The sequence below is a fragment of the Schistocerca serialis genome, chromosome 11 (assembly GCF_023864345.2).
Source record: "Schistocerca serialis cubense isolate TAMUIC-IGC-003099 chromosome 11, iqSchSeri2.2, whole genome shotgun sequence".
NCBI classification, from domain to species: domain Eukaryota; kingdom Metazoa; phylum Arthropoda; class Insecta; order Orthoptera; family Acrididae; genus Schistocerca; species Schistocerca serialis.
This window is the reverse complement of record NC_064648.1, coordinates 188,338,166-188,363,979: the sequence shown is the minus strand read 5'-3', so window position 1 is coordinate 188,363,979 and position 25,814 is coordinate 188,338,166. Positions and strand designations below refer to the sequence as shown.

The 25,814-nt window shown below is 43.0% G+C and overlaps 1 protein-coding gene across 1 annotated transcript; it reads right to left on the bottom strand.

The window, feature by feature from the left end:
• Positions 1–349: 349 nt before the first annotated feature.
• Positions 350–25,465, bottom strand: LOC126427204 (poly [ADP-ribose] polymerase tankyrase-1-like). Its single transcript, XM_050089438.1, has 3 exons — positions 24,897–25,465; positions 8,253–8,402; positions 350–924 (listed from the first exon to the last, which is right to left on the bottom strand). The coding sequence occupies exons 1-3, from the start codon at positions 25,433–25,435 to the stop codon at positions 438–440; spliced, it is 1,176 nt and encodes a 391-aa protein (XP_049945395.1). The 5' UTR covers positions 25,436–25,465; the 3' UTR covers positions 350–437.
• Positions 25,466–25,814: the final 349 nt, after the last annotated feature.

The following is a 25,814-nucleotide window of genomic DNA, read 5'->3' as shown; positions in this document are numbered from 1 at the left end:
AGTGGATTTTGTCTCTTGGGTAAACTCCAAAGGCACTATTGTAAAAGGTTGTTTGATTTTATGGTGGCAAGACGCCGTTATTGTTTTTAAAGCTGTTTGTTTTAACTATTTGTTAAGCTCTGTAAGTTACATGAATATGTTGTTACTTAAAAGAGTTTAGTATTGGCAATTTAATAAATTGTGTACAAAGTCTGCTGTTTGGATATTATTGGGCGGAAATCCGTGGATAGTTGTCCTATAAGAACACACATTCCACCCTCCTTCTACCTACAGTTCTCACTCTAGTTGTAACAGTAATGGATCCGTTGTATGTACTACGTAAATATGGGTGCAAAGCAAGACTGCAGGATTAACTTTTCTGAATTGTTTATTTTAAAAGTAGCAGAGGTTACACAGAAAGCTTTATTTATTTTACTCCGTAGTCGTCTGCATTACACTCAGCTTGATCTTAGGATGTCTATGAGCGACTGGTGGTTGTTCCGCTCGGCTAGGTCCAGCGGCGTGTCCCCACCATAATTCCTGTCTTCCCTGTCGGCCCCTGCCTCTAACAGTGCAGCCGCCGCCTCTGTGCGGCCACGCCGTGCTGCATCGTGCAGTGGCGTGCTTCCACTTTGATCCCTGGCGTTGTGGTCGGCAGAGGAAGCTGCCAGCAGCCGCACCACAGCTGCATGGCCTTTCCATGCAGCCAGATGGAGAGGCGTGTTCTGCCAGCGGTCCCTGGCGTTAACGCCTGCTCCTACCTCCAACAGATGGGCCGCCACCTCCCCATGCCCCATGGCTGATGCCCAGTGCAGTGCTGTCCGCTTGTTCTCGTCCTTCGCCTCCACGTCCGCCCCCACTGCCATCAACGTTCGCACTTTGCTCACTGACCCCTCCTTAGCTGCCGCAATCAGCATCTCGCCCTTCATGTCTCCAGATACATTTCTGCAACAAAAGGACAATACTAACAAATTTCTTCAAAGACACACGTCTGAGGACGAAACACTATCGCAGAAGCAGAACTGTGATGAGTTCCAAGAACTCATCTCCCCAAGAAGGTTACCACAATACACTGGTGTCCAAAATTAAAGCAACAAACTGCGATTTCCCTGTCCTGTGTCTAATTCACGATGTGATCATGCATACTGTCTACAGATGTCAGCACCATCGTGTTCTACACGGAAGACAGCATTCCAGTCAACAGACAACCAAACTCACAATGAAGTCAGTGCACCTATAAAATGGGGTAGTGTTTTCCGGGTAGTCCCACATCCACAATCTCTGTAGGCACAGTCACAGACGGTGGAGTATGGTACAGAGAAGACGCATGCCAGGGTCTCTGCAGTGGAGGGCGATAGGAAGAATGGAAGCAGCACAATCACAAAGTGGCCTGGTGGCTCAATGTTGATCTTACTGTTGTTTCTCAGATGTGGGGACAGTTTGTAGAGACAGAAACTTTATCTCACAGACGAGGGCAGGATCCAACACGTGTGATACGAGAAAGGGGGGACCGCTATTTGGCTAAAAGGGCATCACGGTACTGCCTTACAACTACATGGCAACTGGCATCATACCTCGCAGCATGCACTGGATGTGTTGTATCAAGGCAAACGTTATACAGAAGGCCTCAGCAGAGTAGCCTATATAGTCAGAGACCTGTTGTATATGAACCCCTGACACATCTCCACAGAAAGTAATATGTAAAGTCATCAACATGCCAACTGGATGGCCGAATCATGGGTCAATGTTATTTTCACAGGTGAATCCCAGTATTGACTGGAGAGTGATTATCGACAGATTTGCATATGGAGGGAACGTGGAACAGGATTTTGGAGCCCAAACATTGAGGAACAAGCCTGTTATCCAGAAGGATCTTTAATGGCGTGGGCAGCGATTACGTTGACAACTTGAACACCTCTTCATGACACTGTATGGGTGAATTGGCAAGGGTTAACTCCTGTCAGGTATCGTAACATCTGGGGAACTGATATGCCATTGTTGCGAGGTGCTGTGGCCTCATAGGGATATGCCTCATACAGATCGGGTGATTGACGTTTTCTTGGAAATAGAAGATATTGCACACATGGGAGATCCGAATTTGAATCCCATTGAGCATGTTGCGGATACACTAGGGAGACGGGTTGCATCACATAAGCATCCACAAACAATTCCATAAATCTTTTGAGTTGCTCTGCAGGAAGAATGATGTTATTGCTTCCACATGAGAGTGATGACTTCATTCGCAGCTTGCCCTGCTGTTGTCAGGGTTGTATCAGCCACCGGCGGTCACAAACTATGCTGAGCACATTAAACCAGTAGTCGAATTGAGTGTGCAGTTCTGTTAAGTTGAAAAAAAAAACGAAGAACATTTTTGTCTACCATAGTGGTCTGTGCTAATAGACAAGCAACACTGCGTGAAATAAATGCAGAAATCGATGTAGAATGTACGACTAACGTATCTGTGAGGACAGTGCGGCTAAATTTGGGATTAATGGGCTGTGGTAACAGATGTCCAATGCTGGTACCTTTACTAACAGTATGGTATCACCTGCAGCTCCTTTCCTGGTCTCGTAACCAAAATGGTAGGATCCGAGACGGCTGGAAAAGCTTGGTCTGGTCAGATAAGTCTCGAATTCCGTTGGTGAAAACTGATGGTGGTGTTCGAGTGTGACGTAGACCCCACAAAGCTGTGGACCCTACTTGACAACAAGGCAGTGTGGTGTTGGCTCCATAACGGTGTGCGCTGTGTTTATGTGGAATGGACTGAGTCCTCTGGTCCAACTGAACCAATCGTTGACTGGAAATGGTTATGTTTGGCTACTGCGAGACCATTTTCAGCCATTTTTTACTCCATTTTTTCAAACAACTATATAATGAGCCACAACTGTCCGCAACTGATTTGAGGAACATTGTGGACAACTGTTGTAAATGATTTGGCGATCTGTATCGCGCAACATGAATCCCATAGAAGATTTATGGGACATAATCGACAGATCAGTTCCTGTACAAAATCCTCCACCAGCAACACATTCACTGTAGTGGGTGGCTCCAGGGACAGCACAGGAAAATATTTTTACAAGGGACTTCAACAACTTCTTGGGTCCCCGCCACGTCCAGTTGTACTACCCTGGCCACAAGAAGGCCTGACACGATATTAGGAGGTATCCCACGTCTCTTGCCACATCAGTGAATGTAGCTGTATAGCTGTCTTTCTCTGAACATTTCTATATTTTCTTCTTTCGTCGATCAGTTGCAGTATTTCTTCTGTTACTAAAGGTTTCTTCGAAGTTAGCTTCCCTTTATCTGTGTTGTCTGTCCACCGTCGGTGATTTTACATTCTAGAGATGTACACTCGTCTTCAACTGAACAGCCTACTGTGTTGTTCCTTACCGCCATATCCACATCATTGGTAAGCTTCAAATACATCTCATCATTTCTCAGTACTGCATAATGATACATCCTTCTACACTGATTCTTCTGGACAATTCTCTTGAACTTCACTCTACTCTTCATAATTATTAGATCTGTATTTACATCTGAGTACACCTTACAGTCCAATATCTGATTTCGAAATCTCTGACCATGATGTAATCCAGCAGGACTCTTTCAGTGTCTCTGGGTCTCTTCCAAGTATATTTTTTCGTCACACGATTCCTGAACAGAGTATTCGTAAATACCATCTCACATTGGTTGCACAACTCAATTAGACTTTCATCTCTGTCATCCCAATGCCAATCCCATATAGCTGATGACCCTTTCTGCTTCTCCTTCCCATGCAACCGCATTTTAATTTCATACTTTCTTTTCTCCTTTTTACTTGTGTCATTGGCATGTGTACCTGAACTGTCGCTGTCTGCATTCGTTTGATGTCGAATCTGGTGAGAGAAACTCTGTCGTTGAGAAGTTCACAGTAGTCCGCTCTCTCCCCTATTTTCCTATTCATAACGAACCCTGCTCCCAACATACCATTTCCTGCTGCTGATGATATACCTCAATGTGTCTTAAGATAAATGCTTAGCCTTTTCCTAGTTCACATCAGTGACCCCCAATGTATCTAGACTGGGCTTTTGCACTTCCGTTTTTAGACTCTAGCTTTCCAATTACAATCAAACTTCTGAATTCAAAGCTCCAAGTCATAGAATCTTATCCCACAATAACTTATTCCGTCTCTATTTCATAGTCACTTCCCCCTTGGCAGTCAATTTGCAGAGATCCAAAAGGGTAACTTGTCTGGAATCTTTTCACACTGCAGATGGCATCATAACCGTTTTCCTGTTACTGTTATATTTCCTGTGGATGCAAGTTACGTGGTTTTAATTTATTAGATTCCATTGCCTTCTGCATCCTCATGGCATTGATCACTTTTGATTCTCCAGCTTTCTAGGGGCAGTTTACTACCTGAAGGGCAATAAAGTTCCTTGAAGCTCTATCCTTTCCTCCTCCCTCTTAGACCCTTCTATTATTGGTTGTCAGGAAGCTGATAACCTCGGCGATGAGCACCTGTAGCCCCAAACACACACACACACACACACACACACACACACACACACACACACACACACACACACACACACACACATTCTTTGGCCTTTGTCAGAAAGATGGCGACTTCTTATACTGGATGACTTCTGCTGCCACTGCTCTTAATTTTTTTCAGAGGTTAAGCAGCGTCTGTGTTCGAATGTTTTCATTAGTAATCAATGGCGCACTCCTAAACCATTGGTATATAACAGAAACACTGTCGCAGCATTTATTTGACTATGTTGTAAAAATGTGAAGTAAGTTGTTGAAGAGCTTTTTGAGATTCTTGGTGACAATGTTAAAAAACGTCTTTTCCCTTTGCAGTGGTATATACATTGACGGAAACATATTGCAGCACGAAGAAGTAGTGTGACAGAAACGAAAGTTGGTACATGTGTTTCTACATCTGAATGATGATGACTCTGTGGCAGTCGTGTCGCTTAAGAGTGGCGCTAGTAGTACCATTATGAGGAAGCAAATCAAGCTTGTTGTAATTACACGCTGTAACGAGCGTGAGCGTTAGTTACCTTTGAGATTAGATGCAGGAAGCTGATGTTAGTCAAAATTTCCTTCGACACGACAAAGACGCCGTTATGAACATCTCACAGAGATTAAACGAAATCTGTAATAGGGGCTATGAGAAGCTGGATGTTCCAACCGTGATGCATAAATATTTGACAGGCATGTAGCCACTATGCAGGCCTGCTGGCTGCGGTGATTCCAAGAATATTCCGTCGCAAGAAGACTGGGTTCCAGACAGCCACGTGACACTACTGAGATGGAAGACCATCGTGTTCACCGTATGGCTCTGGCGCACTGTAATACATCTCCAGCAGCAGTTTGAGCAGCAGTTGGCACCAAGTAACATAATGAAGTATTACAAATCGGTTACTTCACGGACAGCTCCGAGCCAGATTCTCTGTAGCGTGTGTTCCACTGATCCCACATCACACCGTTTGGCACTTCAGTGGTGGCAAACTGAAGGGAATGGTCGAACTCTGTTGTATTTTCTGATGAAAGCTGGTTCAGCCTCGCTGCCGGTAATGACCATGTTTTGATTTAGAAGGAGGCCAGTTGGGGGCCTACAACCAACCTGTCTGTGTGTTAACACATTGGACCTAAACCTGCAGTCATGGTCTGGGGTGCGATTTTATATGACAGCAGGAACACTCTCGTTGTTATCCCACACACCTTGAGTGTAAATATCTGTTTCAATCTGCTGATTCGACCCATTCTGGTGCCATTAATGAACAGCATTCCTGGGGGAGTTTTCCAACAGGATAACGCTAGCTCACTTACCGCTGTTGTAGCCCAACATGCTCTATAGAGTGTTGACATGTCTCTTGGCATGCTCAATCATCAGGTCCGTTCCCAGGCGAGCAGATATGGGACATCATCATACAGTAACTCCAGCATCATTCACAAACAGCATTACGGTCCCTGTACTGATCAACCAAGTGCATCTGACATCGAACTCCATTCCACAAACTCTCGTCCGATACTTGTGCAACACAATTCATGCATGTCTGCATGTTTTAATTCGACCTTCTCACAGTGTATGACCATTTCACGTTTCCAGTGGCTCATCTCACACCTACATTGACCTGCGATCTTGCAATGATAATCAGTTAAATATGTTACCCTGGCAAATGTATCCTTGAAGTTTCACTACTCTGTATTGACAAGTTTTTGGTTTTGTGATTCTTTTCTATCAGTGTATTTATGATTGTAAACTATTTTTGTTTAAAGTAGTTGTCGCTTTTAGTCTTCGAAAGACTGTATTTTTTTATGTAGGACCTTTTATTAGTCACCACAACTGTCTGATGCCCAAGAAAAAAGGAAGCCTTCACTGTACATTGTTATTCACATCAGTACCATGTTACGCTCGATCTGTTCCCCAGCCTGGTTTTCTTAACTCTCTGTCAACAAACTTTTCACTCCATTATCAAGTATTTTGTTAATATGTTTCATTTCCTGCTCTTTATGTTTTATTTCCGCATGCTGTTGTTTCCCTCTCGATTTTTAGCCAGCTTTCTCAACTTTTTATGTCAGTCTTTTTATGCTGAAACATTCTTCCCTTCCATGTCTTGTTTCTAAGTCAACCACAATAATTTATTTTCTACTTTGTTGTCTGCTGCTTTTCTACTGAGATTGTACTAATTTCGTGTCCAGTATGTGCAACGTAATTTAAAGACTATCCCTGAAATTGCATTCAGCGTTATTAATTATGCTGCATAATGAGTTTCTGGATTATCCACAAAGTATTCTTCCCTGTGCTCTCTATCTTTAGTCTTTCCTGCTACTCTTCCTTATCGTCGGTTGTCTTCTTATGTTGAATGGCTGATGCTATTTGTGTACGAGAAATTAGGTAAATACCCGTCAGGCTATCTTATTTACATAATTTCACCATACCTTCTCTGTATCGTTCAACATTATCAGACCCATGGATGAACTTTTGTTGACTGCTTGTGCTGCGAAAGGCGTTCAGATTGGGATAAGTATTCTTATAAGTATTTGCTCAATTTGGCACAGACATTAAATCTAATGACATTGTACATCTGTGGCTGACCATAAAAGGTAATTAAAGTCCGAAATCCTTGAATAACTGGGAGAGAAATGTTTTCTTAAGTCACCTGAAACATTACTTATCCCATTTTCAACGTTAAAATACTGGGTAACCTTCCTTATTTCCCCTTGAATAGGCACAGACTCCTCTATTGTCCAATAACTTGTTGGATTCTACTCTGATTAATTGTAAAAGCATGTTGAATATTCTGAATTGCCACTTTTGGGCCTGTAGAATTCAGCTAGCCACTGAAATGCATTTTGCAACAATATCAGTTCACTATCAGACTATCATTGTTTCACGAAGCGACAGTCAAATATCTGTGACTACCACTACAGATCAATAATTTCAAAGAAGAAAAGTGACGTGATGACGAATTTACGCTGAAGCTGGTCTGCACTGAATAAAAAGAAAACTTTTGCAATGTCAGCTGTAAAACTCCCTGAGCCACAAAGGGTTTTACAGCTGGCGAGATATGGCTGCTGTGTCCATCTCCACTCAACGATCCCCACGCATTGCAATTGACCTGATTTTTATTGATCCAACATGCCTGCGTTAATCAGCGACAGTTTAGTAGAGGCTGATGTTGTCACGAATGATTTCCAAAAACTGCCGCTAGAGGTTCTCACGTACATCTTTCGTAGTAGGGTAAGACATGGATCTCAACTGATTCTCCTCCCCCAGTGGAGAGGTTCCCACAGACCCTTGAGAGAATATCTCATTATAGTGTTGGGAGAGTAATCGCGGAAATGCAAGTGACGGTGGGAGTTTCAGAGATTCCTGGTTATTTGGTGAGGCAGCCCAATACTGAATAATACTGAACGTGGTTGCAAGTCAGAAGAAACAAACAAGATCCAGTCTCTGCAGAATTAATTCATAATATAGCAAATCATCGCCGAAAACACAAATTGCCTCTAACTCACCAACACAGTCGCTATCTTTGGGGAAGTATCTTACACAAGTAACTGCATTAAGTGGCTCAGTTGTATTAGGAACTGAAAATACGTCACGATGCAGACCTGTAGATCCTTGCCTCGTCAAACAGCATAATTTATAAAAAAAATAACTTAATACCAGAACTATAACATCTGCTTCGTCAAAACATAAAATAGCAACATTCGACTTCTTCACTTTAACACTGGGCTAACTGCCCAACGCGTAACGCTGTTATTGTGACAGAACTCACCGCAGGTGATAGACGGCAGCGTCGTCAGGCTGTGGAGTGGCCTGGGGAGTGGTGGGGGGCACAGCTGTGGCTGGGCTCCGGCCGTCGTCGCTGTGGCCACTGTGTGGCTGCGAGGGGGGGCCGGTCCTGCTCTCTCCAGCGCCTGGCGTGCTGCGCAGAAGGAACACTGCTTCGAGAAGGGTTTTCACATCGAAGCCAGTGGTCAGATTACCACAGACAGTACTGCTGAGGTACTGTCCCCACACAGATAATGGAACACACACTACCAAAGACAGTAGTGGGACAACTAAGGCGTTCAGCTAACCACTTCACACATTGCATCTCCTAATTTTCTCATACTTGTAGGCTAGCATACTACACAGTATTTGGTGCAAAATAAAGCACAAATGAAAGGCTCATACTAAGCTCAACAAATATGCTTATGACAACTATTAGTCAACATAGTTTCAATACATAACAATATAAATCACAAAGAAATTTGAATGACAGTATCCCTCCAATGCACTTAATGTAGTGCTGTCGTTATGGGATGGTGTTCCTAGCTCGTGTGTTATGGGGGGTAGGAAGTCAAGCCGGCCGACTTGGAACAGGAGAGACACCAGAGGACATTTTAGTTTCCACAGTCTATACTTTTACAAATAAAATCATAAAACTTCGTCAGAATGTCCAGGAAGGATTCAGTATTCACACTCATAGCAGTGGAACTGCGAAAACACAAAGAAAAAATTTTTTTTACATGTGAAATTTCATAATTTTTCCTCTTCCTATCGGCTGCAGCTGTCGCTATAGGTACACCTTTCTTCATAAGTAAGAGAGATCTTTCGATGAATCTTGCACGGCATACAAACCATGCTTACAGGTACATGAAACTCTAGAATTTATTTAATTTATGAAAAATGAATGTGCTGTAGCATTTTTAACTTCATCTTTAGAGAAAACTCAAGTTTTATAGTTATATTACCTCAATTTTTAGCACAGTTTTTAATCGACTTGCAAAATTATAGAGATTTACATTAAGGAGTTCGTGTTTAATGAGCATACCAAGTCTGAAAGTAATAGGATACTTATTATGAATGTTACATGCACCTAAGTTAAGAAATGTCTGTTTTGCGGAAAATGGCCATTAAAGTTTCTGCTTGTGTGTATCATTCCTTTAGAACTGTCCAGCACCATAAGCAAGTTCTTTTCCATTTTCTTAGTCGGTTTTCATTCTTTTCACATTCCTGATTTTATCACCTCCAAAAATAATTTATCTCCTTTCACTACACACTCTCTATCGCATACAAAGCTTTGATGCAGTTCACTCCGGTCTTTATTCCCATTTTCTCTAAAACATATTTCTTGCTTTGCACACAATCATTAAAACATGAAACCGCGTCATAAACACAAATAGCAACTGCATTTTGTCCAACAAAAATGGTTTTAGGCAATATTTCCCATACACATTGGTTAAAACTTTCATTTGGTTTTTGGGTACCACCATGAACACATTTCTTCAATAAGTTTTCATTTGCAAGGTCCCTGATATAGGTTTGGTGGCTTCCATTAAAGTCCTGAGCCATTGGTGTCACATTTGTTGCAGCACCCTTTGCTCTGTATTTGTTGCCCTGGTGACTTTGTGTAGGATTGAAGCTGTGCAAAGGGGTTTGGCTTGTAATCACTAAAATGTATATTTTTTATACATCGTACTATTCAGGAAGGTATGCGGTACAAAATACGCATATCTTTGAAAAATCAATTTTCTAAAATTTTTGACATTCGCCCCTTAGCAGTCACGAATCCGACTGTTGGGGGAAGAATCTGGAGAGACGTGTGCTAAAAATCTTTTTCGGTTGTTTCGTCCCTGTTGTGTGTAAGAATGATACGAAAATAAACCTAGAACACGAAGAAATGGGATACAAATTACAAAGGGGAAATTATACCAGTGATATGATGTTGTGCAGTGTTGTTAGTTCGAGGGATGTTGGTTCCTAAGATTATCGGTGCATTCATATCGCAAATTAATTTGTACTTCTACTTGTACTCTAAACATCACCACACACTTATTTTTTCTCCAAAATGTAAGTAATATGTACAGATTGAGTTATCCCACCATCTTTTACACATTACAAACATAGAAATTCTTCTACAGAATAGGAGTTGTCAAGGAGAGACTTTTTCAGTTTATTTTCACATTTCACCTTGCCATCTGTTAGACGTTTTATATCACTGGGTAAGCTGCCAAAAATTTTTTTGCAGCTTTGTACACCTCCTTCTGTGCTAAAGACAACCTTAATGTTGATTAATAAATGTCATTTTTCTGCTAGTATTGTAATTATGTACCTCATCGTAGCTTTTGAACTGTAGTGGATTATTTACAAAAAAATTCATAAGGGAGTAAATATACTGTGAAGCAATGGTCAGAATACCCTACTCCTCAAACAGATGTCTACAAGGTGATCACGGGTAAGCACCACATATTGTTCTCGCAGCACGTTTATGGGCAGTGACGACCTTCTTTCTTAATGATGAGTAACCTCAGATCATTATTCGATATGACATTACTGAATGTAAATAAGCCAAATATGTAAACTTACTGATTTCTATCTCTTCAAAATTTGCTATGACTAAGTTAAAACGGGGCTAAACTAAATTGTCTTAGGAGTTCCGAAATTTGTGTTTTTTCCAATTTAAATTCTCATCAATATGGGCACCACAGAATTTTTAATTTCCCACTATATGAATTATTTCATCACAACATGTTACACTTATCACTGGTGCAGTACCCCTGGAGGTATAGAACTGAATAATATGTGGCTTTGTGAAATTCAGGGTGGGACCATTCGCAGAAAACCAGTCAATGATACTTTTGAGAACTTTGTTCACCGTTTTCCCGATTTCTGCACGTATACTGGGAGTGATTACCATACTGGTGTTACCTGAAAAAAGAAGTAGTTCTGCTTGTTGTACATTAGACTGTAGATCATTTATATATGTGAGTAACGCTAGTGGACGTAAGATTGAACCTAGGGGAAACCCATACGTGATTTCTCCCCTGCCAGAATTATGTCCCTGGATTCTGTTTGTTGAATTACTAATAAGTACAAATTTTTGCATTCTTTTGGTCAGATATGACATGATCCATTGGTTGGCTATACCATCAATCCCAAAAAACTTCAATTTATCAAGGAGTATACTATGATTTGCACAATCAAATGCTTTGGATAGGTCACAGAAAATACCTACCAGTACTATTTTGTTATGTAATGCTTGTAATATCTGGTGTGTGAACATGTAAACAGCATTCTCAGTAAAGCAACCGTTCTTAAACCCAAATTTTGATTTTCTGAGGACATTATTGTTGCCAAGATGTAATACTCTTTTAGAATACATCTCATTCTCAAACATTTTGGAAAATGATATCAGCAGTGATATAGGTCGGTAGTTACTGATGTCTCTCTTATCTGTGAAATAAAAAGTGTCGACATTCCAATTCGAAACTGAACGCTATTCATTCTGTGAATCCCAAGAAGAGCGAAGACACAGATTGAAACAAGTGTGCTGTTACGAGTCACTGTTCCATAATTAATAATTCGCTGCCTGACAGATAAATTGAAGCATACAGGGAACACAGTCAGAGGTCGCTGTGGCTTTTCCGTGACGCGCCGGGAATTCTGCATCAAGAGGATCGAAGATAACAAGAAGAATTCGCTTCAGCAGAGGAGGTTCGATCCGAACCAGTTTTGTCATACAAATATTCATGCACAATAGCGGTAACAAGAAAAGGATGTATGTAAATTTACGAATGCTGAATGCTGAATACATGTATTGAATATTGAAGGTCTGTTTCTATTAGAGCCAGTTAAAGTTCACACAGGATATGTGTACCTTCCATTTTTTTCAATCATTCTTTCAAAATTTACTTTTTAATTATTTAAACAGCAAATATTTATTCAGATTTCCAATATATATCACATTTCTAGTCCCCCCGCCACTATTCAATGGCAACCGTGACACTACGGCGCCGAGAGGAATGTGAACAGACCTTTCAATTCTTGAAGAAAAAAATTTTTTTAGGTAAATGATCCATTTCAGCTGAAAAAACAAAATTCATGACAAATACAAAAAATGCACCAAAATACATAGAAACACAAATAGGTAAAATAGAGCGAGTAAATAAATTTAAATACCTTGGAGAAACTATACAACAGATTGGACTAGAATAATCTGGAATAGATGTAAGAATTAACAAAATGGAAAGAGCATATGGTTTGACCAAAAATATTTACAACAAGAAATGTATATCTAGAAAAATAAAACTAAAACACTACACCACAGTGGTACAACCAGAATGTTTATATGGATCTGAATGCCTAACGATGAACTACAAGATGGACAAACTAGAGGTACTGGAAAGAAGGATTATTAGAAAAATAATGGGTACAATGAAAACCGCAGATGGTTGGAAAATAAGAAGTAATGAGGAGATCTACAAAAATATAGAGAAAATATCTGCAGTAATGGCCAAACGAAGATTAACCTTTTTTGGACATCTCCACCGAAAGAATGGAAATAGACCAACAAAACAAATACTGCTATATTTCTGGAAGAAGAAATCGACAATAGCATGGATTACAGAAGTAAGAAAAAATCTTGAAAGAAACAACATAAAAGAATCAGAAATAGCAGAAAGAAACCATTTTAAAAACAAAATACTAAATGTGGAAGGCTTTCAAAGGAGAAGAAATAAAAAATCGTGAACAGCATGGACAGAAGAAAAGAAGAGACTTCATGGGGATGAAATGAGGGAATCCTGGAAAAATAGGATACAACAACAATGGAAGAAGAGGAACTGAAGTTGTTTACGTGATCCTAGTAAGTCAATACGATTGTAAAAAAACAAAAAAAATCGATTTTATCGTTACAAAGAACTAATGAGGCCTTTGTTGGATTTTTACACGTCCGTGAGGTTGAAACCATTAACAACTTGAAGGAGCAAATTAAAATGAAATTCTCCCTACGAACGAGATGTGCTGGGAATGCGAATTTCAGCGGTTAAAGTAGGAAGTTGCTACGCTGTATGCTTATATGGCCCCACTTGGCGCCGTCTCTCTCGCAGTAGATCCTTGTTCCTTCCAATTAATATCCTTTACGGAAAGTGGATTTCTGTAGAAAAGACGAAGATATGTGTAAAGTCAACATTTAATTGAAGGATACGATTCAAACAAAATTTCATGTTTAAAATTATTTTCCTTTCATAATTTTAATAAAAACTGTTCAGAATGGAGTCAAAGGAAATGGCCATTGTTGAAAATTCATTACAAAATGCAATATGCCAAGATGGCGGAAATTCGAGCTTGTCAACATTTGAAGGTCACGCACCAACTCGTGAACTGGCCAATGACTACCAAAACGACGAGGTTGGCGTCCCATTATTAAAAAATTGTGATACTGGTAATATAACTAGTCATGATGCCGCTCTTATGACGCTCTATGAGCCAATTTCTGAGGTCTCACCGGGAAACGTTTTCTAAAGTAGAGAATCTGACGTGCGCAATAGCGAAAATTTCTTTGATTATCTGCTCACGACGTCGCGGACGCAAGCACAGGAAACAGTTCACAAAAGCAATGCAAATACCAGTGAAACACACACTCTGACACAGCTAATGCAGCTAATAACACAACAGTTTGCACAGCAAAACCAGGCGTTTAACGATTCCAAGAATAGTATTAGTCAACAGTTGAGAGAGGTGGGCAAAAATGTACGCACTGAATTATCTGACGAATTATCCGGTAAGTTCACAGAGCACGGTAAACAACTAAAACAAGAAATAATTACCGACATGTCCCGCAATATAAATATGTTAACGGAAAAGGTAAGATCCGCAAATTGTAATCGGGAACAACTTGCAGGTGAGTTGCAAAACCTCAGTAAAGCATTTAGTCAAGTTCAGGACACGCAATCCCATGTGGATGCGTCGGTAAAAAATGTGACGAACGAAGTCAACGAGCTGCAAGACGTATGCAAAAACCTAACTACAGAAATACAAAACTTGAGTCTAAGAGTAGATCATTTTAGAGTCAGAATTTGCTAAAAACAGAGAGGTATGCTATGTGTAGATGTAAAGGAAGTAACTGAAAAAGCTGAAGCCGGGATGCTGGAGAAGGGCAGCACCCTTGCTGGAAAGGTAGTGTCAGAATGCAAAATCTATGTAGGTACTGTAAAATTTGTACATTTGTGGTAAGATCTTATGGGACCCAACTGCTTAGGTCATCGCTCCGTAAGCTTATACACTTAACTAACTTACTTACGCTACGGACAGCACACTCACCGATGCCCGAGGGAAGATTCGAACCACTGACGGGGGGAGCCGCGCGGACCGTGACAAGACGCTTTAGACCGCACGGCTACCCCGCGTGGCCCTTATGTAAATCCTGCAGGGCTCTTTAGAGCTCTAAAAGAGACGTAAAGCCAACTTCTTGCTAAAACAGACTAGGGTTATAGGAAGCAGAGGAAAGGTTGCGAGGCAGTGTTGCTAAAACTACGGACATTCCAAATCAGCATATGACAGAAAACAAAGCTATGCTCTTAGATGCCTTCACTGGTTACCAACAATTCAGGAATAGCCCTTAGAAGGGAAATAGCGAAGGTTGCACAATGCAACTTGCAACTTGCCGGCAGTTGCACCTGTCGAGCAGGCGCAGTTGCCATGGATACGCCACAAGCGACCATAAACACGACTGTCACTGACAGCGCGGCCTGTTTGTCAACATTACTTGCAGATGAATGATTACTTACGCATCGACATTCCCAATATTTGCTTATGAATGGAAAGGAACACACCCTGTGGTCTTTATCAGAGCATTTCGAAATGTTTTACCTCGTACCTGGACCGAAGCCCAGAAAATTAGATTTCTTCATGGATACACACAGGGTGACGTTCTACTGTGAGCTACGGACGCATCGGAACGTTGCCAATATTATGAACGGAATGAGACGGCATTTCTGAGTAAGTATTGGTCTGAGGCCGTACAAGAGAGGCTCAGACGTGAAGTATTCAACCCAGCTCCGTTCAATAGCAAGTATGGAAGCTTACGAGGATATTTTGAAAAATATTTGAATAAAACTAGGTCTGGACGAACCAGCTAAATTTTCAAAAAATTTTAAAGAGCCGTCTTCCTGCCCACGTTAGGGAAAAACTCATTAACATCCCGTAAATCGACACCGAATACTTTCTATCTCTACTGGACTCAATAGATTTGATAAACGAAGAGATACCAGTACAACCTAAGCCTGTTAATAACCCGATAGCGTCACAGAGATTTACGGATAATGGTAACGATAATCACAACGGCAATGGAGAAAGTCGTAAATGTAAAGGCGCATATAAGAGAAATGGGCAAAACTTTAGCAAAAACAACTACAACAAGCGCGTAGCGTAAGGCCAGCCTGTACAGTATGTACAGACACAAGCAACCGGCAACAGTCAGCCGATCGTTGGCAAACGCAAAACAATATCAGACAACCAAATAACCCACAGACAGCGGAATGCCGCCAGAAATGTAACGCAAATATGCTGAATAACGCTCAGAGGCAAAGAGAATTTCAGTCGAAAGCCTCACAGGATACTAAGCGGTGTAATCAAACACCAACACTCCACACAGTGGAAGCTACACCTAACTCAGAGGCCGATGCCATCGCGACGCCAGAAAACTTGAACCGGTCACGGTAGGCCCCCGTTCCGTGACCTTGGAGGGGAGTGGGGCACATGTTTGATCGACACTTGCTTCATAAGGTTACTTTGAATAAAGAGGTTTAGGGTAGCATGTACAGCTCAAAGAACAAATCGTGCTTGCCCTAGCTGTCAGCGGCACATGTCACTGTGTCTGTCTCTGATCTGAGCAGCCCATCATTGTGTCCGTCACTAGAACGGAACCTGCTGCGGCCACAGCTAATGTTCATCTTTCTTCAACCACTTGATAGGCTAACGTAAATAACAGCTTGCTGTACACATGCAATTTAATACAAATGACGACTGCAAATAAGACCAAAATAATTCACAAAGCTATGAACGTCTTGGCTATTGCAGGATTTTTGGAGGCTAACTTACGTGCTGACATACTCAGTTTAGTACGGTGATTTGATGAAACTCTTACGAGAATTTTACGAAAGCAACGTGAGCCATCAGAAAATGCTATTGCTAATTTCAGTGTCTGTGTTTAAGAGCCTACTATGCAATGTCCTTCAGACATGCATGCATGTCTGAAAAAACAGATGCTGCTGTGATCTACAGCTGTGTAAAGTACAGGAAACTTATTCACAATGGCGAATACGTCACTCCAACTGCACAGTTTACTGTTGACGTATGAAACTTGATACCAGACCTGGACTGGAATCAGAATTTCCCACTGTACATGAGTGGTCGCCGTAACCACTTTGTCTATGCGAGCGTGCTTCAGTGACCGACCCAAAACTCGACACATCACCGTGAGTTTCCATGTCTTGCTGTAGAACAGTCATTGTAACACTCACACAGGAAGAAACACACTTATTGTTGTTGCGCCCTTTGCCTGGGCATGTAAATACTACTCACAGTGCCTGTGTTTAAAAACCTTCTATAGCATGTTCTTCAGACAAGGATTAATGTCTGAAGCAACAGACGAAATGTGTTCAAGTTGAGAATACGATCACATTCCAGCTCTGTAATTTATTGGTGACGTATGAATATTTGTGCCAGACTGGGATCCCAACATGGATATCCCACTTCATGCGAGCAGTCGCCTTAACGACCTCTGCTATTCGAGCATACTTCCAGGTTCCGGGTTCGAGTCTCAGTCTGGAAGAAGTTTCACTATGACGCAAATATACAGGATGAATCGCCTAAAACTTCGACTGAAAAGAATGGCGGATATTGGAAGTGCTATTCATGTGCTGCTCTCATACAGTGGACTGGAACTGCGGGGCTCGTATTGTTAGCCATACAAAAGATTGTATTAGAAACTAGGATGTGTATTGTTAGTGAAAAATTACACTTTTCGAAATACACTCCTGGAAATGGAAAAAAGAACACATTGACACCGGTGTGTCAGACCCACCATACTTGCTCCGGACACTGCGAGAGGGCTGTACAAGCAATGATCACACGCACGGCACAGCGGACACACCAGGAACCGCGGTGTTGGCCGTCGAATGGCGCTAGCTGCGCAGCATTTGTGCACCGCCGCCGTCAGTGTCAGCCAGTTTGCCGTGGCATACGGAGCTCCATCGCGGTCTTTAACACTGGTAGCATGCCGCGAAAGCGTGGACGTGAACCGTATGTGCAGTTGACGGACTTTGAGCGAGGGCGTATAGTGGGCATGCGGGAGGCCGGGTGGACGTACCGCCGAATTGCTCAACACGTGGGGCGTGAGGTCTCCACAGTACATCGATGTTGTCGCCAGTGGTCGGCGGAAGGTGCACGTGCCCGTCGACCTGGGACTGGACCGCAGCGACGCACGGATGCACGCCAAGACCGTAGGATCCTACGCAGTGCCGTAGGGGACCGCACCGCCACTTCCCAGCAAATTAGGGACACTGTTGCTCCTGGGGTATCGGCGAGGACCATTCGCAACCGTCTCCATGAAGCTGGGCTACGGTCCCGCACACCGTTAGGCCGTCTTCCGCTCACGCCCCAACATCGTGCAGCCCGCCTCCAGTGGTGTCGCGACAGGCGTGAATGGAGGGACGAATGGAGACGTGTCGTCTTCAGCGATGAGAGTCGCTTCTGCCTTGGTGCCAATGATGGTCGTATGCGTGTTTGGCGCCGTGCAGGTGAGCGCCACAATCAGGACTGCATACGACCGAGGCACACAGGGCCAACACCCGGCATCATGGTGTGGGGAGCGATCTCCTACACTGGCCGTACACCACTGGTGATCGTCGAGGGGACACTGAATAGTGCACGGTACATCCAAACCGTCATCGAACCCATCGTTCTACCATTCCTAGACCAGCAAGGGAACTTGCTGTTGCAACAGGACAATGCACGTCCGCATGTATCCCGTGCCACCCAACGTGCTCTAGAAGGTGTAAGTCAACTACCCTGGCCAGCAAGATCTCCGGATCTGTCCCCCATTGAGCATGTTTGGGACTGGATGAAGCGTCGTCTCACGCGGTCTGCACGTCCAGCACGAACGCTGGTCCAACTGAGGCGCCAGGTGGAAATGGCATGGCAAGCCGTTCCACAGGACTACATCCAGCATCTCTACGATCGTCTCCATGGGAGAATAGCAGCCTGCATTGCTGCGAAAGGTGGATATACACTGTACTAGTGCCGACATTGTGCATGCTCTGTTGCCTGTGTCTCTGTGCCTGTGGTTCTGTCAGTGTGATCATGTGATGTATCTGACCCCAGGAATGTGTCAATAAAGTTTCCCCTTCCTGGGACAATGAATTCAATTTCCAGGAGTGTAGATCAACGCCTATTGACATTAACAAATTAGAAGTAGAACAAATCAGATGTCACTGGTGTTTGTTGAGGATTATGGTGCGAGTCGTTTTCGAGATACAATATTCCGAAAAGTTTCGACACTGACATTTATTTGTGATATTCAACCTGCTTCGTTGCTAGGTACAATGTTGTTAAGTTTGCTTACTGAGTGCTTGTGTGTACCTTGAGTGCATTTCGACTTGCTGTTCAGGTAGTGTCTGAGAATCCAAGCAGTAGGTCGTGAGTGAATAACGGGATTTACCAATGCAGATAATGCCGGCATCTGTATGACGTATGGAGAGTGTAGGAAGAATGCATTTCTCTCTCGTTCAGTGTATGTGGAGAGATATCCCAATAAACATCAGCCACCTCAGCAATTAGGGCCAACGGCCTTGCCGCAGTGGTAAAACTGGTTCTGGTCAGATCACCGAAGATAAATGCTATCGGGCTGGGCTAGCACTTGGATGGGTGACCATGCAGTCTGCCTAAAGCTGTTGGCAAGCGGGGTGCACTCAACCCTTGTGAGGCAAACTGAGGAGCTACTTGATTGATAAGTAGCGACTCCGGTCTCGGAAACTGACATACGGCCGGGGAGAGTGGTATGCTGACCACATACCTCTCCATATCCGCATTCAGTAACGCCTGTGGGATGAGGATGACACGGCGGCCGGTCGGTACCGTTGGGCTTTCGTGGCCTGTTCGAAAGGAATTTAATTTGCATCTTAGCAATTATTTATCAACCTCCAAGTTCATTAACTGAAAGAGGTAATGTAACACATAGACAACGTAACAGAAAGAAAAAAGTGACGACAGAAGAGGGGCAATTTCATGTGCTTCCTGATGTTCCAGATTAGCTGCCGTGTAATCGCATGAGGACGTGGCATGGGTCAGGCAATTGTCGTATGTATTGTCCCTCGACATATGTTCCATTACCATCACATCTCTCTCTCCATCAAGAACTGCATGGAAATTATTATGACAAACGTGTTACCTTCTATACATGGGCCTTAAGACAGAATACTCCAGGTGTATCTTGTATCTTGTTCAGTGATGAAGCCACAGTTAATAAACATGGCCAAGTAAATCATCGACACATACCCTGTGGTCTGTTGACAATCGCTGTCGGCTTCGTCAGATGGAGCGTCAGCATCCATGGAACGTAAACATACAGTGGGATAGTGAACTGCCAGTTCACAGGTCCGTTTTTCATATACGCCAATCTGAATGCGAACAAGTATTACAGCTGCCATCATCCATGGATGCTCTGCTCTTCCTCTGCAGACTAGGAGGAACCTGTGGTACCAACATGATGGCTGTTCAACCAATAGCGCACGAAGTACTGCAGTATATCTTCACGAATTCTTTCCAAATTGCCGGATTGGATGCTGAGGACCTGTACCTTGGCTGTCCCACTCCCAAGATTTTACGCCTGTAGACATTTTTCTGTGTGGAAAGCAGAAAGTCTCTGTCTACGGGGACATACAGACTACAGTCGATGATATGCAGCGACGTATTACTGCAGCCTTCTTGGACATCTCCGCTGAAATGCTAGCATGTATGGAAAGGTCGTTGAAACCAGACCGGAACTGTGTTTTGCCGTTGCTGGTGCTGCTTTTGAACCCAACCTGTGATGGTCAATTGCCTCGTTGCTGACCAGAATCCACATAACTTTTGTATGCACTTCTGCTTTTCTTTATTGTGTGCTACCACAGACACTCTGATCTGTAGATTGAGAAGGAAGAATGAGTAAATGAAATTAAAAAGGAGATTTTATCCTACGTTCAGAGCCAAATAAGTCACTGGGAGAACTTGAAAGCAACACAGCATGCGGTGTAGATGACGTTCCGGCGGAAATCTTAAAGAGTTTAAAAGAAACAGGCAAAAATGAGTTGACCTCTCTCTGCAACTACATCTACGACAAATGTGAATGGGCAGAAGACTTTCTCGTAAGTATAATAGTCCCAATTCCAAAGACTAATTATCCTAAAAAGTGTAAAGACCATGGGACAATCAGCCTCATACCGAAGGTAGCAAAAGTAGTTCTTCGGATTCTAAATAGGAGGCTATATGGAACACTGCAAGAAACACTTGGTGAAGAACACTATGGTTTCGTAAGGGGAAAGGTGAACACGAGATGCCATTGGGGTTCTAAGAACCATCAGCAAAAGATACATAGAAAAGAGCATAGAAGTGTATGCTGTCTTCATAAACCTTGAAAAGACATTTGATAGAGAGCAGTTCGATAAGCTGTTAGGTCTTTAGAAAAAGAAAGGAGTAAAGTGGAATGTGAGAAGACTGATGGCAAATCTGTACCTGGATAAGAAAGCTCGGGTACGAATAGATAATGAGATGTCTGGAGACAACAGGATTGGGAGAGTTGTTAGACAGGGCTGTTGTCTCTTGCCGATCTTATTTAACATCTGTCAGAAGGAAGTACTGGAAAGCCGACAAGAGGCGTCAGGATAGGTCGACAAAATATTGAATGTATAAGATTTGCAGATGACATGGCGATCCTCACAAAAAATCAAGAGAAGCTGACTCAAGTGCTAAATGACCTGAATGAAGTCAATGTAGTATATGGTATGACAATTAATAAAAAGAAAACCAAAAGCATTGCCATAAGCCTAAAGAAAAGAAAAGTAAAAATTAATTTGGAGTCAGAAATCATAGAACAGGTAAGAGCATTCAAGTATTTGAGAAATTGGATTAAAGAAGATACGGACTGACAACAAGATATCAAAGTGAGAATGACTCGGGCGGAACAGGCATTTCAAAAGCAGAGAAGACTCTTAACTAGTTGTTTAAACAGGGAATTAAGGAAGCGACTGGTTAAGTGCTTAATATGGAGCATGGCCTTATATGGAGCAGAAACGTGGGCTTTGATAAAGCAGAATGAGAAGAGAATTAAAGCTTGTGAAATGTGGATATGGCGTGGAACGAAGATCAGCTGGACTGATAAAGTTAGGAATTACTCAGATATACTGAGGAGAGTTGGAGAAGAACGGAGGATGCTTCTAGCGATGTAGGACAGGAAACTAAACTGGATAGGCCACAATCTAAGAAGAGATTGCCTTCTAGTAGAGACAACTGAACGTTTCCTTCTGGGAAAGACAAGGAAGGGCAGAAGAAGGTTTCAGATGCCGAATGATGTCTGCGGGCCACAAGGTGGGTACCAAAGAATGAAGAGAAACGCAGCAGACAGAGAAGCATGGAGGGCTAGGCAGTTAAAACCCGCTGCAAGGCAGACAACCCAAAGATGATGATGATGATGATGATGATGACCACAGCTATAAGTTTTGGCGTGGGGACTTTTCAAAATACGATATGTCGTAATTGAGTCACATAGAATCCTACACCAAACAGCATCGACATTCTAATTTACCTTACTTTTTGTTGATTAGTATCACTGGCATTGTTCCTTTTAAGGAATTGAATGTTTTCACCAAGAAAACCCATTCTATGTATTATTACAATCTATTGATATATTTTGTTGATTAGTATCACTGGCATTGTTCCTTTTAAGGAATTGAATGTTTTCACCAAGAAAACCCATTCTATGTATTATTACAATCTATTGATAAGTGAATAACACGAGTCCCTCACTATTAATCAATTTTGTGAAACTGCACATCAATTGTGCTTTCTATTTTTACATCATTTGCAAGTTTCCAGTGATTCACCCTATATTGTATACTTGGCGTGTCATTGTATTAGCAGTTGCAAATGCATTTCTTGTATTTCATACAGCTGTCGGTCATAGCAGTGTGTGTTCCCACAGATATGGAGGATATTCTATAACAAATAAAGAGACTGGAAAATTTTTACATGTCTAGGAAAGACCATGACAATAATAAGTAAGTCTCTTTCTGAGTGAGAATCAAAGCATTTGTGCAAATGCAGGATGTGGACACATGGTGAAGTTAGGAGGTCTGGAAGCGTGCTTGGACAGCCGAAGTGGTTGAGGCAAGCTGTTCCATAAAGTGGCAAGCCTAAGCTCGAGCTCCACTGCAACACAAATTCTAATATGTCGTCAGAGAACTGTACAGCTGGAGTCTCATCCTACTTGCAGCTGTAAATACATTACTTACATGATGTGATCAAAAGTATCCAGACACCCTCCAAAACCATGAGTTTTTCATATCAGGTGCACTGTGCTGCCAAATACTCTATATAAGCGACCTCAGTAGTCATTAGACATCGTGAGATAGTAGAATGGGGTGCTATGCGGAACTCACGGACTTCGAATATGGTCATACGTCTGTACCAGAGATTTCCACACTCCTAAACATAACTAGGTCCACTATTTCCGATGCGATAGTGACGTGGAAACGTGAAGGGACATATAAAGCACAAAACGTTCAGGCCAACCTCGTCTCTTGACAGACAGAGACTGCCGACAGTTGAAGAGGATGGTAATGTGTAATAGGCAGACATCTATCCAGACCATCACACAGGAATTCCAAACTGCATCAGGATCCATTGCAAGTACTATGACAGTGAAATGAAATGAAATGAGCGTTTGGCGTCATTGGCCAGGAGGCCCCTCGCGGGGCAGGTCCGGCCGCCATATCGCAGGTCTTATTACATTCGGCGCCACATTGGGCGACCTGCACGCCGGATGGGGATGAAATGATGATGAACACAACACAACACCCAGTCCCTGAGCGAAGAAAATCTCCGACCCAGCCGGGAATCGAACCCGGGCCCAGAGGACGGCAATCCGTCACGCTGACCACTCAGCTACTGGGGCGGACAACTATGACAGTTATGTGGGAGGTTTGAAAACTTGTATTTCATGGTCGAGCAGCTACTCATAAGCCACACATCACGCTGGTTAATGCCGAACCACGCCTCGCTTAGTGTAAGGAGCATAAACGTTGGACTATTGAACGGTGGAAAAAACGTTGTGTGGTGTGACGAATCACGGCACACAATGTGGCTACCCGATGGCAGGGTATGGCTGTGGTGAATGCCCAGTGAACGTCATCTGCCAGTGTGTGTTGCGCCAACAGTAGAATTCGGAGGCGGTGGTGTTAAGGTGTCGTCGTGTTTTTCGTGGAGGGTTCTTGCACCCCTTGTTCTTTTGTGTGGCAATATCACACCACACTCCCATATTCATGTTTTAAGAACCTTTGCCACTGTTGAAGGGCAATTCAGGGATGGCGATTGTATCTTTCAACACGATCGAGCACCTGCTCACAATACACGAGCTGTGTCAGACTGGTTAGACGAGAATAACGTCTTTGTAATCGACTGGCTTGCACAGGGTCCTGACCTGAATGCTATAGAACACCTTTGGGATGTTTTGGAACGCCGTGAACTCCGTGAAAAATGGGCCCAAAGAAACCTTCCAGCAGCTGTTATGAAGGCTGAGGATGGGCCAACACCATATTGAATTCCTGCATTACCGATAGAGGGCGCCACGAACTTGTTTGCCATTTTCAGCCAGGTGTATAGATACTTTTCATCACATAGCGTATACAAGAAACTGGATATTGTAAGTAGGCTGTTTAGGTTTTTATATTGGTAACGCCACGTAGCGCTCTGTATGAAAATCACTGGCTGTGCTGTGTGCAGTCTGTGGCTAGTTTGCATTGTTGTCTGCCATTGTACTGTTGGGCAGTTGGCTGTTAACAGCGCGTAGCGTTGCGCAGTTGGAGGTGAGCTGCCAGCAGTGGTGGATGTGGGGAGAGAGATGGCGGAGTTTTGAAATTTGTAATACTGGATATCATGAACTGCTATATACATTATGACTTTTGAACACTAATGAGGTAAATACATTGTTTGTTCTCTATCTAAATCTTTCATTTGCTAACTATGCGTATCAGTAGTTAGTGCCTTCAGTAGTTTGAATCTTTTATTTAGCTGGCAGTAGTGGCGCTCGCTGTATTGCAGTAGTTCGAGTAACGAATATTTTTGTGAGGTAAGTGATTTGTGAAAGGTATAGGTTAATGTTAGTCAGGGCCATTCTTTTGTAGGGATTTTTGAAAGTCAGATTGCGTTGCGCTAAAAAAATATTGTGTGTCAGTTTAAGCACAGTCATGTATAATTTTTCTAAGGGGACGTTTCAATATCAATAGTAGTGTATTTTACGATGCAGGCACATCTAATTACACTTAGTCGTGGACATTTTAGGCTTATCAGTAGGCACACGTAGAGCTGTGTAACATAGATGAGCAGCTTGTCTCATGCTTACCTGGTGTCTGTCGGTGTCTCTGCAATCAGGTGAACCAACTCCATAAAAGTTTGTGGGTCGTTGACTACAGCCTCATCCCAGCCCTGCGTCGCCATCACACTGAGCAAGTGGGCCTTTATGAAGGCGACGGCAGCCTGCTTCAACATGTTAGCGGAGTGCCTAATCGCGAGAACACCTGTGGCTGATGCAGTCTCGACAGACAGCTGCGCGGCCACCTGTTGCTCGCACTGCACCTTCAGTACTGACAAGCCGTATTGGTCAGCGGCGACCAGCAGCTGCGGCGCCATGCTGGGCAGCTGTGGGGGCTGGAGGGTGTAGAGGTGTGCCAGCACCTGCCGCAGCACAGGGCCCTCTATGTCGGAGAGTGCGAGCTGGCTGCTGCTGGCCTCTAAGGTGAGACGACGGAGCATGCCCGCAAACACAGCGCTCCTGGCGGCCAAGATAGCCCTGTGAGCCACCAGCTGCGTATTGTCCCCGGCCAGCAGAGTCACCACAGCGCCGTCCCCGGCGTCCAGCAGGGCACCCAGATCCACGGCCATGGCCTCCTCAGCTTCATGAACTCGTCCCACTGTTAGGGCTTCTGGAACACGGTGTCACTGAGCAGTCCTTTGCCCTCATTCAGTACCCTCTATACTTGTATGAGCCACAATCAAATCTGTATAAACCTCCAGTTGGGATCTGTTTCCAATCACACGCCATTTGCAACAATATGATATACTTTCTGTGTCAGACTGATGCCACAAGCTAATAGATGCAAATCATTAAAAAAACTGTTTCAGTAGGTATGTAACAGAAAATGTTTATTTAAAAAATCATTACACCCACATTTATTAATGTAGAAATCTAAAATTTACCGTGCATAAAGCAAATGAGCAGCGTTTTAACAGAAAAATATATTGAAATAAGAAGGATTAATAA

Excerpts from the sequence above, each read along its gene's own strand:
- LOC126427204 (XM_050089438.1), bottom strand. The coding sequence starts at position 25,435 with ATGGCCGTGGATCTGGGTGCCCTGCTGGACGCCGGGGACGGCGCTGTG. Across the intron at positions 8,403-24,896 it reads GAGACACCGACAGACACCAG|CACGCCAGGCGCTGGAGAGA; the intron begins GTAAGCATGAGA and ends CCTTCTGCGCAG. Across the intron at positions 925-8,252 it reads GCTGCCGTCTATCACCTGCG|AAATGTATCTGGAGACATGA; the intron begins GTGAGTTCTGTC and ends CTTTTGTTGCAG.